This window comes from Neopsephotus bourkii, unplaced genomic scaffold (assembly GCF_033783945.1).
Source record: "Neopsephotus bourkii isolate Nb327-2 ecotype Australia unplaced genomic scaffold, CSIRO-AGI_Nbou_v1 NB_1821, whole genome shotgun sequence".
NCBI lineage: Eukaryota > Metazoa > Chordata > Aves > Psittaciformes > Psittacidae > Neopsephotus > Neopsephotus bourkii.
In genome coordinates this window covers 1,289,853-1,303,772 of record NW_026902294.1, presented here as the reverse complement: position 1 = coordinate 1,303,772, position 13,920 = coordinate 1,289,853, and the positions used below count along the sequence as shown (strand labels likewise).

At 57.3% G+C, this 13,920-nt stretch overlaps 1 protein-coding gene across 2 annotated transcripts; it reads left to right on the top strand.

Annotated features, from left to right (window-relative positions):
- The first annotated feature begins 979 nt into the window (after positions 1-979).
- Positions 980-4,718, top strand: SLC35B1 (solute carrier family 35 member B1). 2 transcript variants are annotated; one of them, XM_061343178.1, is made up of 9 exons: positions 980-1,104; positions 1,177-1,280; positions 1,671-1,801; positions 2,102-2,132; positions 2,322-2,479; positions 2,792-2,918; positions 3,404-3,510; positions 3,889-4,042; positions 4,490-4,718. In XM_061343178.1, the coding sequence occupies exons 1-9, from the start codon at positions 995-997 to the stop codon at positions 4,540-4,542; spliced, it is 975 nt and encodes a 324-aa protein (XP_061199162.1). In that variant the 5' UTR covers positions 980-994; the 3' UTR covers positions 4,543-4,718. The 2 variants fall into 2 exon arrangements, with proteins under 2 accessions (XP_061199162.1, XP_061199163.1); XM_061343179.1 differs by lacking the exon at positions 980-1,104 and having other exon boundaries at positions 1,177-1,248.
- Positions 4,719-13,920: the final 9,202 nt, after the last annotated feature.

Here is a 13,920-nt window from a genome sequence, read left to right as displayed (position 1 = left end):
TGGGGAGCAGCGGCTCCCTGCACACCTTGGACCCCCCCCCCCCCGGACAAGCCTGAAGCTTCGGGAATGTTGCGTCTGTGCTCCGGGAGCTGGTGTGAGCCAGCGGGAGGGAGCCAGCTGGGGCTGGTGGGTTTCCCTGCGCCTGAGCAGAGGTTTTCCAGGTGCCTTGGAGGTGGGAGAGGTCCCTGCTCCAGGGGGTGCTGCTGCTGGGGGGTGGCCCATGGCAGCAGGGATGCTCAAACCCTTTGGCCCACACGTGCGTGCTGGGGATGAGCGGGGCCGCCTCTGCCTGTATTTGATGTTAAACGTTTCCAAAGACACTATTTTTGCAGTTCCTTAAATTCTCTATTTTGGGTTTGTATTTGCAGAGCTTAACGGAGGGAGTTCCTTGCCCTCGCGAGAGAACGAAATAAACCCTTCAGGCATTAAAACCATTTCTGTGCCGTTTCGCTCTGTTACAATCAATGGATTGAGCGTAACCTGGGGGGCCGGGGCAGGGCGGGCGCTAGGACCGCGGAGGGTGAGGCAGCTCCTCGCGCATGCGCACGCTGTCAGAGTCGCTCCGGTGATGGCCGCAACACCGCCCGGAACGGCTCCGTTAGTTCCGCCCACTGCCTCACAGCCAATCCGCGCGCTCCACATCGTGTTGCGTCACGCGAGGGCCGCACTCAGAGAAGGCCCCCAGGATGGGGCTGCCCGCGGCGCTGCCTGCCCCGAGCTGTGCCCCGCGGCGGGGAGCGCGGCCGAGCCGCGGTCTCGGGATATCCCCGGGGGGGCCCCGTCCCGTCCCTTCCGCACGGTCACGCTCGGCCGTGGCGCTGCCGGCTCCCCTCCCTCCCCCTAGGCGGGCCCGGCAGTGCTGCGGGCAGGCGCGGGGGGGGTCCTGGGGCGAGGGCGGGCGCAGGCCGGGCGTATGAGGCCGGCGGCTCCGGCGGGCGCTCTGCGCGATGCGGTGCTGGACGTGGCGCCGGCGCTGAGCGGCCCCGGCGCGGAGATGGGCGCGGGAGCGGGCGGCGCGGCCCTGCCCGAGCGGCTCCGCCTCCCCGTCTGCTGCCTCGGCGTCTTCGCCTGCTACTTCTACTACGGCATCCTGCAGGAGAGCATGTGAGGGGGGGGGGCTTGGGCCTGGGGCCGCGCCCGGCCCGGCAGCGCCTCACGCCTGTTCCGCTCTTGCAGCACGCGCGGCCGGTACGGGGAGGGCGCGAAGCAGGAGAGGTTCCGGTTCGCGCTGACGCTCGTGTTCATCCAGTGCGTGGTGAACGCGGCCTTCGCCAAGCTCCGTGAGTGGGGTCCGGGGGGGGGGGGGGGGGGGGGTACGGCCGGGGGTGCTCGTAACGGGTGAGGGAGCGCTCATGGGGGCCTGTGGGGACGGGACAAGGGGAGCGGCTTTAACCTGATACAGGGGAGACTGAGCTGAGCTCTTAGGCAGAAGCTCTTCCCTGTGAGGGTGCTGAGGCGCTGGCACAGGGTGCCCAGAGAAGCTGTGGCTGCCCCATCCCTGGCAGTGCTCAAGGCCAGGTTGGACACAGGGGCTTGGAGCAAGCTGCTCCAGTGGAAGGGGTCCCTGCCCGTGGCAGGGGTTGGAGCTGGAGGAGCTTTAAGGTTCCTTCAACCCAAACCAGTCCGGGATTCCCTGAGGTGTTTCCCGGTGTGTCTCTGACCCCCCGCAGTGATCCATGTGTTCGACGCTGTCAAAGTGGATCGCACCCGGAGCTGGCTCTACGCTGCCTGCTCCCTCTCGTACCTGGGTGCGATGGTGTCCAGCAACTCGGCTCTGCAGTTCGTCAGTTACCCCACGCAGGTGCGGCTCGGGGCCATCGGGGGGTTCTGGGCTGGGCTCTCGCTGCGTTTAAGTCAGCAGAGACTTGGGAGAGCTCAGCCAGGGAACAGGAGACCCTGGAAACGGTGGGAATTCGCTGTTGGAGGGCTCGAGGTGGTGCCTGGCACCGCTCATTCAGCGGTGGTTGGGGCAGGGGGGTTGATGCTTCTTTTGAAGCACCTGGTGTGTTCTGCAGGGGGTGCATCCTGTGCCATCACCTTCCTGCTGCCGCCCTCTCCGAAGGATGCTCTGTGGGTATTTAACCCTGTCCTTCTTTCACAGGTCCTTGGCAAATCTTGTAAGCCCATTCCAGGTAAGGAAGCTTCACCTTTCCCTTTGTACACTTGGGGGGGTCTCTTGTACCCTTAACCAGGACCTCACCCATCAAACAGCTCCTGCCCTCTTCATAGCCGCAGCACAGGCAGAGCAGCCCCTGCTTTAGCTGTGGGTTGGGCTCCCCTGCAAGGGCTGGGGAGCACTTTGTGACCTCGCCTCTTTCCAGTCATGCTTTTAGGAGTGACTTTGCTGCGGAAGAGGTACCCCCCAGCCAAGTACTTCTGCGTCCTCCTCATCGTGGCTGGCGTCGCCCTCTTCCTGTACAAGCCGAAGCGGGCGGCTGGGAGCGAGGAGCACGTCTTTGGCTACGGAGAGCTCCTCCTGGTGAGTCCGCAGCAGGGCTGAGGAGGAGCGGCCGCAGCACAGATAAGGCTGCGTCCTTTGGACCTCGAGCGCGTCCAGGAGGTGATGTGGAAATGCGTCCACAGGAGGACACTGGGGTTGAGGGGAGCGCTCCAGAGCCATGGAGTGAGATCAGGGCGAGAGCGTTTGCACCCCTCCTGGCCTCTGGTTTGAGGCCACGCGTGGCTGTTCAGTGCGTGGTTGGGATGTGAAAGCTGGGGAATGGTCAAGGTTTTCCTCCTGGAGAAGGGATGAAGAGGGAAGGTTCCTTCGCTGCCTCTTGTCTTCCCTCAGCTGCTGTCGCTGACCCTGGATGGGCTCACTGGGGTGTCTCAGGACCACATGAGAGCTCACTACCAGACAGGCTCCAACCACATGATGCTGAACGTTAACCTCTGGTCCACCTTGTTCCTGGGGGCTGGTAAGGAGCGCGCTGCAGAATCCACCTCGCCCAGAGCCTGCCCAGTGGCAGTGGCCGAGCTCCAGCAGCGGGGCTGGAACCCCCTTTCCGAAGCCCTTCATGAAGCGCTTGGGGTCGGTGGGGTTGGATGTGGAACCTGGGCTGCTCCGTGCAGCTCTGCTCATGGCCGCTAGAGGGCATCGCCTCCCGCAGAGCGCAGCGGCCCAGCGCTGGCTCCCCCTCGGTTCCTGCCCCCTTGCCCAGCAGCGAAGCGAGCATCAGTGCAGCTTCCAGCCCCACACGGGGGGCACTGCTGGGGCTGCTCTGGGAGGGCTGAACGTGCGCTTCAGTGATGGCTTCATTCAGGACCCAGGGCGGTGGTGGCTTCTCCTCTTTCTTCACTGTGTTGGGATTTAGTCCTCGCCATCGGCAGCTCCTGTTGTGCACCCCGGGGGCCGTGGCTCCTCGGGCTGCCTCTGGCTTCTCAGGCTGGATCTTTGTTGCAGGCATTCTGTTCACTGGGGAGCTCTGGGAGTTCCTGAGCTTCACGGAGCGATTTCCCAGCGTCATTTACAACATCCTGCTCTTCGGCCTCACCAGTGCTCTGGGTCAGGTAAATTCACCTCCCTTGGGCCCCAGGCTTCGTGGGGATGGCACCCCCCGTGTGCTGGGCTGCACCCCAGAGCGTGAGCAGCAGGTGAGGGAGGGGATCCTGCCCCTCTGCTGCACAGGGCTTGGGGCTGGAGGAGCTTTAAGGTCCCTTCCAGTCCAAACCAGGCTGGGAGATGGGCAGGAAAGGCTGCCTCCTGTTTGGATGCTGTGGGGGGTGCTCGTATTCTGTCCTGGCTCCTTCAGTGTGAAATAATGTACCCAAATAATCAGGGTTTGAAACAAGACTCAGCTCTGGCTCAGTGGTTCTCACCTGAAAGCGCGATCTCTGTTGTACTTTCCCTGCTCCCATTGACAACAGGCATCTCTCTGCCTCTTACAGAGCTTCATTTTCATGACTGTGGTGTACTTCGGCCCTCTGACGTGCTCCATCATCACCACAACCCGCAAGTTCTTCACCATCTTAGCGTCCGTCATCCTCTTTGCCAACCCCATCAGCTCCATGCAGTGGGTGGGGACGGTGCTCGTGTTCTTGGGTAAGTCTGGAGAGGAAAGCCCTGACCCGAGCTGAAACCGATGGGGTTCAGTGAGGGCAGAGCCAACAGAAGACCAGGTCCAAAGCAGAGGTGGGTGGATGAGAATCCTGTTGGTGGAGGGTCCATGGGACCTACAAGGATGCTGGGGAGGGACCTCCACCAGGGACTGCAGCGATAGCACAAGGGGCGATGGGTTCACACTGAACCAGGGGAAGTTCAGGTTAGATCGTAGGCAGAAGCTCTTCCCTGTGAGGGTGCTGAGGCGCTGGCACAGGGTGCCCAGAGAAGCTGTGGCTGCCCCATCCCTGGCAGTGCTCAAGGCCAGGTTGGACACAGGGGCTTGGAGCAAGCTGCTCCAGTGGAAGGGGTTGGGGCTGGAGGATCTCAAGGTCCTTCCCACCCCAAAGCATTCCATGGTTCAAGGGTTGTTTTCTCTCTTCTTTGCAGGCCTCGGACTCGATGCCAGGTTTGGGAAGGGAGTGAAGAAGACGTCGCATTGAGGAGGGGGCAATCTCTGCCCTTGGGATGGACTTTTAATTTATTGTCCTGTACCTCAGAATTGGTTCTGCCCCGGGCTCAGGACGGGAGCCAGGAGGAGCTTGGCCCCGGCTGTCGTTCGGGTTCGTGATTCAGGATTGTCCTCCGAGTGTAACAGTTCCATTCTGGTTGTGATTGAGCTGCCTTTGTTCTGTCTCTGTAACGAGAGCTGCGCCCCAGCTCCCCGCAGCAGGATCCATCCTTGCCTTAACAGGGAAAACCCAGCCTCCATCTCTTTATTAAAGAAAAAGAGACCGTGGCCACCTCTCCCGAGCCTTCATTTCAGGGGTTCTGGGGACACAGCACAAGGACGGGGCTGCCCCTAGAGCCCTCACAGCTTCTTGGTGCGCTCTGGAAGGGTGCCTGCATTAAAGGCCTGTGGTGAAGACGGCCCCCTCTTCTGATGGATTGGGTGGTGGTGCTGGTCCGGAGCTGCTGGAGCAGCTGCTGGATGTTCTTCCATGAAGCACAACCACGGAGATGCATTAAATCCATCGCTGCAGCTCTTGGTGTATGCAGAAGTTAACAGGAACCCAGTTTAACCAGTGGGTGCCCCCAGTGCTGGGGGACAGGACCCTCTGCTGCTAACCCCATGCCCAGGGGCTTTGACAGCAGCTTCTAGATCTGGAGAGGGCCCTTGCCAAGGAAGCACCGTCTGGATGAGAGCGGTGTGGGGAGGAGCTCTTGTCCCAGCCCTGCCTTTAGAGCAGGAGCCCTTGACACCTTCCTCCCAGCGGCCACTTGGGCTCCATCTGCTCGGTGCCTTTGGCCCCTTGCCCTCCATGGGGATCCTGAGCTCTCTGCTGTTGGCTCTGTCTCTCCATCCCCTGCTCCCCCCTCCCCTCCGGTTCTTTTGGCCTCAGTTTGGTTCTCATTGACTCTTGCACCCAAGCTGCTCGCTCCCAGCAGGATTAAACCCAGGTTATGGGAGGGTTTTCCTCTGCCACCGTCCCCTCTTCGCTGGCTGACGTTGTCCTAAAGATCAAGCGACCGGCAGCAAACAAACACGTTCTCAGCAGTGAGAATCCTGCAGGGACAGACCCGGCTCCCCCGGCCCTGTGCACACACAGAGCAGAGGCCGCTCTTCCTGCTGCAGCTCCAGCAGAAACCACGTCTTTAACCAAAACCAACCAAACCCCCCCAAACCAAAGACTGACTCCTTGTGAAGCAGCCCCCCCTTCCTGCAGGCTCCTGCTCGCGGGCTCAGCTCTGTGCCCTGCCCCACGCTGCAGCAGGAAGAAGGAAGCTGGGAGCTTCCCCGGGTGTTTTCTAAGCCGAGATCTGTCCTCACCAACGTCCTCGCTGTGTCTGTATTCAGAGCACAGATCTGCAGCAATGCCAGGGAGAGGGGAAAGAAAGGAGAGTTTCTCCCTCCCGACTGCTGCAGGCTCCCTTGACCCACTTTAGCTCTGAGGCCCGTTCCCGGTGTTGCTCCAGCTCGGTTCTTGCCCCACCTCTGACTCCTGCTCCATGAGGATTGCTGCAGCCAAAGCCAGCGCCTGTACCCAGAGCCGGGAGCCTGCGGCTGAGCCCGGCCAGCGCCGCCTGCCCTGCGGAGCTCAGGTACTGCGGGGCCGGGGGGGCTCCAGGGGCGAGGCAGGGACCGCTTGGCACCGCAGCGCCGGCTTCCCCTGCCCACAGTGAGGGGCTGTCACAGAGCAGGGCCCAGCCCAGAGCTGCCAGAGAGCAGGGCCCAGCCTGGAGCTGTCAGAGCAGGGCCCAGCTCAGAGCTGCCAGGAGCCTGCGGCAGTGCCTCTGCCCCCAACAGCCTGGGCACCTTCTGGCATGTGCTGGAGCTGGAGGCAGGTAAAGCCCAGGGGGATGGGCTGAGGATGTGGTACTGGCTTCACGCTCTGAGTTACCTCCTCCTGTTGGGGATGGAAGCTCCCCTCCCAGGCACCTTTTGCGGAGGGATGATGATGTTTAACGTCTCTTTGGCACAAGGGTCTTCAGAAGCAGCGCTTGAACTGGGGGAAGTGTCAGGGAAGGCTCTGTCCTCGAGCAAGAGACGAGCAATGGACAAAGTGTTGGCACAACTTCCCCTTGTAGATGCTGCCTCACTCCAGGCTGTGCAAAGGAGCCTCAGCTCCTGCTGCCGGCTCTGGCACTGCTTATTCAAAGGAGGAAGAGTTCTAGAGGAGTAAGCACAGAGCAGCAGCTTAGAGCCCGCAGGGGATGCGAGCAGTGCCCAGGCTCTCCTGCAGCAGTTGGGGCTTCAGCCCTTCTGCTGTCACTTGCTTTGTGTCTCTGCTGGGTTCGGACGTTCTCTGCTTCATCGGAAGGGTGCAAAGGGACTTAAATCAGGGTTTATTTTGCTCCTTTCAGTGCTGGGGGCTCGGCCCCTCCGTTCCTGCAGCCCCAAGCAGGAGGTTTGGGTGCTGGTGGCAGACTCTCCCCACCAGACTGGTTTTGCACAGGGTCAAACGCTGCCCTTTGCAGCCGAGGTGGAGCCGGTAGCTGCTCTGAGCGCTGCTTGTGCCGTGTGCTGAGCCCAGCTGCCTTGCCAAGGGGCTGGTAAAGGGAGTGCTCGTGGTTTGCTCCTTCCGCGCTGATGTGAGCGGGCTCTCTGTGAGCAGAGGACGCAGGGCAAGCAGCTGAGTCACGGATTAATGCCCAAGAGCCTCAGGCAAAGCCCTGCGAGCGCACGGCACAGGGGTCAGGCTGAGAAGCTGTAAAGAGATTCCAGCTTCCTTCTGCTTTGTGCTGGCTGCAGAGCCCCAGCCCCGAGCCCGGCCGTGGCTCAGGCGGTTACCAGCAGGGGGAAGCCTGATTTCAATCCTCGGCAAGGAGAAAACCAGCAAACAAAGCAGCTCCTCTCGGAGCAGTGCCCTCCCTGTCCCTGCGGGGCCTCCGCGCTACAGCGAAAGCATCACCTGGAAGGGCAGGTTTGATTCTGCTTAATTCTTTCTGGCCATCAGCAGAGACCACGTTGGAGCCAAGTCCCTGAGGGCTTTCACTCAACCACCAGCTCTTCTGCACAGTGGCCTTCATTACAGATACAATGGTTTGGGTTGGAAGGGACCTGAAAGCTCCTCCAGCTCCAACCCCTGCCAGGGCAGGGACCCCTTCCACTGGAGCAGCTTGCTCCAAGCCCCTGTGTCCAACCTGGCCTTGAGCACTGCCAGGGATGGGGCAGCCACAGCTTCTCCTTTCCAGGCTGAGCAGCCCCAGTGTTCCCAGCCTGGCTCCATACTGGAGCTGCTCCAGCCCCTGAGCATCCTCGTGGCCTCCCCTGGCCTTGCTCCACGTCCTCTGCTGAGGACCCCAGCAGCGCACTCAGCACCCACATAACCCCTGCAGGAGCCCCATCGGCTCCCGTGGCTCCAGGGGGCTGGGGAGCGCCTGCAGGCGCTGCGGGAGCCGGCACTGAGCGCTCAGCTCTGACCCTGATGCGGTGCCCGTGCCCGTGCCTGTCCCCGCCTGCAGCACCAGCGGCAGCATCAGCTGGGCTGAGGTTTATTCCCCAGCTGAGAGGCGGCCGCCCCGCAGTTTCCTTCCTCTTCCTTTCCTCTTCCCCCTGCGACGCCATCAGCAGGAGTTCAAACCCCCAAATGCACACAGAATGAGGGAGCTCATTGAGCCTTCTGGTGCCTAAAGGGGCTGCAGGAAGCCTGGAGAGGGGCTTGGGACAAGGGCCTGTAGGGACAGGCCAGGGGGAATGGCTTGAACCTGCCCGAGGGGAGACTGAGCTGAGCTCTTAGGCAGAAGCTCTTCCCTGTGAGGGTGCTGAGGCGCTGGCACAGGGTGCCCAGAGAAGCTGTGGCTGCCCCATCCCTGGCAGTGCTCAAGGCCAGGTTGGACACAGGGGCTTGGAGCAAGCTGCTCCAGTGGAAGGGGTCCCTGCCTGTGGCAGGGGTTGGAGCTGGAGGAGCTTTAAGGTCCCTTCAACCCAAACCAGGCTGGGATTCCATGAATACTTTCAAACCCTCCTCCTCATCACAGTTCAGTCACTCTGGGGAGCTCACGGCCTCTTCCTGAAGCTCTCAGGAGCAGTCACCTCCTTTAGCAGGGAAGAGCAGAGCTGTTGAGGAGCAGCAGGGATTTCATACCCAGAACCTGCTGAACGCTGACTCCTTCAGCAGAGTTTGGCCTGCCAGGGCCAGGGAAGCAGGCTCAGGTCCTTTACTGGGGCTGCACTTACTCCAAGAACAGCACCGATGTGCAGCACTGGGCATTGCCAAGCACAGCTCTAGTAGCACAGACCAGACACTGAAGCATGGAGCCAGGTCAGTCACAGAAACCTTCCATCCCGTGGAATGGGAGTGTTCAGCTGGTTTGAGACTGGGAAATGGGAAAGAAGTGAACTATTCCAACAGGTACGTGTCATTTTGGGGATAGCACGGCGAGATTTCCATCATGGTCTTTGCAGACGGTGACTTGGTGCTGTGCAGGCGGGAGCAGCACCCCATGCTTCGCCATCAAATGTTGTTGTCATTTCCCCTTTGTATTTCAAGCCAGCACTAAGGAGTCTCGCAGTGGCCCCTGAACACCGGTAGCGTGAACACCAGCCCCATCTGTAATGAGAGCAGCAAAGTGTCCTCCAAGGGGCTGTTCCCAGCTCAAATTAAACATTACAAGGCAATAAAACCCTCAGGCCTCCCAAGCGCACTCCAACAGCAGGGATCATTGCCTCCAGTTTCTGCGGAGCTGGAGACAGGAGCCAGTTGAGTTTATACCCTGCTTGATGTTCGTTTGTTAAACTGCTCAAAATCTCTTCTTGGAAGCCTGCAAACTGCTTTCAAGGCAAAGGCTGCCGTATTCCCTAGCAGCTCTGAGGGGCTCAGGCTGCTTTCAAGCTGAATTTGCAGCCTGCTCTGATTCAGTTTGTTCTCAGAGCTGGAGTGTCCCTTCTGCCGAGGTCGAGAGCTCTCATTCCCTCACTGTTAGGCTCCAGCTCCTGCTCTACCAGAGCCCTTGTCTCAGGATTGAGGCAGCACCCATTTGGATGAGCAGATTCTGCCCCTGCTCCAGAACCTGCTGGCAAGCCCAGAGCCTCCAGTGCTCAGTGGTGACTCTGGGGTTCACGTGTGGCGGAGCAGCTGCACCGGAGCTGCAGACAGGGAGCGTTCCCCTGCGGAGCTGTGGAACTGGGCCCTGCACACCCAAAGCACAACTGAACCAGCACCACCTCCAGGGAGCGAGGCCCGAGGTGCAGCCAGCGGGGCACTGCAGGCCTGGCTTTGCCATCAGCTGCGCTCTCTCTGCTCCGGTGACTCCCAGGATGTCTCTTCTCTCCCTGTGCACCGCATGAAGCACGTTCACATTACACCCCCCGAGGCCCTGGGTAAGAGCTGCAGTGACAGCTGTAAGCAGCAAGACCCCGTTACCTGATGACTGAGGAAATGCCTGGCAAGGGGTGAAGTGTTCCTGCAGTCGGGAGTATCTGAGGAAGTGCAAGTTACAGAAACCTTGGGAACCCCCCCGGATGCACCAGCTCCTTTCATGGGCCACAGGCTTACCCAGCCACAGAAAGGGCTCACACATTGGTGTGAGATCATCCTGTTCCACCCTGCTGTCATGGAACCGTACAATCCCAGACTGGTTTGTGTTGGAAGGGACCTTAAAGCTCCTCCAGTTCCTACAGTCCCTGATGAAGAGCCCCCCTCCATCATCCTTGCAGCCCCCTTCAGACACTGGAAGCTGCTCTGAGGTCTCCATGCAGCTTCTCCTCTCCAGGCTGAACAGCCCCAATGTTCTCAGCCTGGCTCCATACAGGAGCTGCCCCAGGCCCCTTATACCGTGGGGTAGCAGAGTCCAGTCAAAGAAGCAGCTCTGTAAACGCTGGAATTCTCAACCCTGCTTTAATGGAAAGTGGCCCAATGATCTTTGAGGCTCCTACTTTTGGTAGGAAAACCCTGCTGGATTAGAAGTTCTGGAGGGATGAGGTACATGGGAGCATGAAACAACGTGAGGAACACTGATTGAAGAGCATATGATCACACACTTGAAGACTACAGGGTGCAGGGCTGAAATACTGCACAGCCAACCTTGCTTTTGGCTTTTTTCATGGCTACTGAGTGCTTGGCTTTGGAAACATGGTGTAGAAAACAACTGTCTATGCAAGAGCTGAGTGCATCTTCAAATGGAACGAGACACCTGGATACTCATTACTGCCATTTGGGTTGCAGCAACTTGATGCCATAATGGTCCTTGCAGCACACTGCTAATGAGAAGGCAAACCCAAAGAACTGATGAGCTCCACATTAAGCTCTTCAGTTGTGTAAGAATGTTCTGGAGTAGCAGGATTTAAGGCACAATCCTCACTAGAATTTCAGCAATCAAGAGCATATTGACAGCTAACGTTAACCTTTATCATGGTGTCAAACGCACACATCCTCTTCCACCAGCACTAAAAACCAGAACAAGACCAAGCTGTCACTTGGTCAGGAATTCCACTGCTGAGCAATTGAAAACTTCCTTGTGGATACCTTAAAAATCCTGCCTTTCCCTTTGCTGTTGTTATTCCCTGCAAGGTGCAGACCACAAATGCGCTTTCCATTCTCCCTTTACTGCATTGCTTCTCTTCATTGGTCCCTACTTCTCCCTTACTGGATTTTACTTCCTTTTTCTGCTTCTTTTTCTCTTTCTCTTGCTCTTGTTTTTCCGCTGTTGGAGCCCTTTCTGCTCGTTCCTTCTCTCATGCTCTGTTGCACAGAGCAAATCTTATCCCCAGTTTTCAAGGCTTCTGTCCAATTATCTCCCTGTACCTGCAGAAGGGGAGAAGAACAGTGAGAAAAACCTTTACAGGTGCCTGCTGCCCGTTCCCACTTCTCCCCTAAGGAAGGCTGTTGGGATAACACTGAAGATGAATCCTCGTTTGTGCAGCAAAAGCTGGTTTGAATAAACGGGAGGGCTTGTGACAGTGTTCTGGGCTCCTCCGCTCTGCAGGTGCTGGCAGAGTTAACAGCATCTTGGAGGAAGGAAAATCATTTCACAGACCATTAGGGCTGGTGGGAAGCAGCAGGATCAGGTTTTAATGAATCCAGGATCAAAAGCATCTTAAAGCAAACCAGCCCTGAAAACAAGAGCAGGCTCATCAGGGAAGACAGGAGATGCTTCTAACGAGAAACAAAGCACCAACTCAAAGGCATTAGGGAGTCACTTTCTCATAATAGTGCATTTTAAAGTATAATTTACTCTTCTAAAACATTAGCTTTGATACTTTTCCAGTGCATGTAAAAATAGTGCTATGAGCAGCTTCCCTGCAATTAAAATCTCCAAGTCAGGGCTCTTCCAAAGGAGGTCAAGATTGGTTTGTTTTCTCACAACTGAGTAGTTTTTAATCACAGCAACACGCCTAAGTTATCTTACAGCACCCGGAAGCCAGGAAAGCAAATCTGGACAAGAAACATGCACAGAAGGAAGCTCAGACCTGAAAAAGGTTTGGATGTGGAAAAGGGAACTATCCCTTTTCCAGCACTTCCTTGGAGAGGTGCTGGTCACTATGGCTTTGCACTGAATTTATGCTGTATGGATGGGGTGGCTGCGCTGGCACAAAGTCCTCCCTTCATGCCTCAAGGGCCGTAGGTGCTGCTGGATCCAAATGCAGTGAAGGTGGGAGGGAACTGCTCATTGCAATGACAGCTCTGAGGACAGGGAACTTTCAGGTCAGAAAGGGCAGCAAGTGACCTGTCGTTTGGTATGTCTGTTGGAAAAGAACTGGTGTCAGTCGTCGTTTTGAATGTGGATGCTTAAACCCCACCTAATTCCTATGCTTTTCTGGATTCCTGCTTTGAAATGGGAAGCGAGCTTTCCCAAATTTGTCTTTTTTTTTTTACCTATCCATATATATGAAGAACCTGCTCAACTTCTCTCCCTCTTTAACAGTTTGTAAAGATGGGTAATGTTTAACTTCCCCTCCTATTCCATGCAACACTGAAGATTACTGACTCTGTAGTGGAGGCATGGGGGGATGCTGCACTCAGTCTAGCTCAGTACTTGCTGTGCTGCCGCAACAGAAGCAGCTCACCAGCTCCCTTTCCCTGGAGGATGCTCAGACTTCCATGGTTCAAAGAAGCTTTTGCTTTCATCACAAAGCATAGCAGCACTTCCTGTCCTCCTGCGTGCCCGCCAGTGCCAGAGCTCTTTTGACAAGGTAAATAACACCGCAGGCTTCGTGCTGGGCTGGGTCAGGCACCACGCTTGCAAGAGGATGGAGGTTCCCGAGCAGAAGCCAGGCTGGAAGCAGAACCTCTTTGATCCTGGCTCTTTTAATTGGCTAGGACACAAACACTGCTATTTCACAACGAAACCATAAAAGGCTGCAACATAAAGCTTCATTTTCGGAGTTAAACTGAACCCAAACAGGAGCCATACCCTCAACCCAAGCAAGGATTCCATTGCAGGTTGTGAGTAGAGCCCAGCATTCTTCCTGCATTACACAGGGCCCATGAGCTCTGTAGGTGTCTCACTGGTGTAAGGAGAGGTGAATCAGGCACCTTGCAGCGTTTGGGTGACTGTTGCATACATAAAAGCCTCATTAAGTCTCTGTGGTGGCTGGGGGTGGCTTTGTTGAGAGTGGGTTTGTTTGGTTTTGTACCAAAGATGGCAAATCCAGGAAATCATTAGATAACTGTTTTCATACCCTCCCAATCACCAGGAGCCTCTATGAGCTTTTAATTAGTGCTGCATTTTCAATAACTCTGGAGCCGTGCGTGGTGCTGCAGATTCCTTCCTGGATAACAGGGAGATAATGATGAGAATCCCGGTTTTCAATCTCTCACTGAAGGGATGGCTGATCTATTTAATCAGGCTGTAGAAACGCTGGCAGCTTGCTCGGATGCAGCCTCTCTCTAATTACATCGCTAGAGTTTCAGTGAATTGCAAGGGGGAACGCAGGAACAAACTCATTAAAACCAAAGTGGGAGTGAATGTCCAAAAGCAGGAGCTGTTTCATGGGCATCCATTTCCAAAGCCTCCCATCCAACCCCAGCTTCCAGGGCCGCGGAAGCAGGAGCTCCAAACCTGGGTGTGCATTTCTGCTCATGCAGAGAAACCAACCTGTCCTGGAGCATCCATGTACCCAAAGGGAAGCTGTTTGGGAACTGGGTGCTCTCACAGGCACGGTAGAGCCGAACCATGCACACACCAGCATGGCCCCGTGCAGGCTGCCAAGCTTCAAGCAGTCACTGTTACAGAGCTGTGTTAAGGACAGAGGGGTCTGTGAGGAGCAAGTGACAGCAGCTTCTATCTGCCACCCGGGACAGGACAGCATTGACCCCACATAGCTTCACACAGGGAGGAGAGGCGGAATCCCAGCTGTGTTTTCAGGTACCCATGTTCACTGTCCCCTTCCTGGGAGGGAACAAGGGGCTCTTCCTCAGGAGAGCATCACAAACTGC

Bases quoted from the DNA above. Each gene is read 5' to 3' on its own strand.
- SLC35B1 (XM_061343178.1), top strand. From the start codon at position 995: ATGGGCGCGGGAGCGGGCGGCGCGGCCCTGCCCGAGCGGCTCCGCCTC. The intron at 1,281-1,670 runs GTGAGTGGGGTC...GACCCCCCGCAG, and splicing joins CGCGGCCTTCGCCAAGCTCC to TGATCCATGTGTTCGACGCT. The intron at 2,919-3,403 runs GTAAGGAGCGCG...TCTTTGTTGCAG, and splicing joins CACCTTGTTCCTGGGGGCTG to GCATTCTGTTCACTGGGGAG.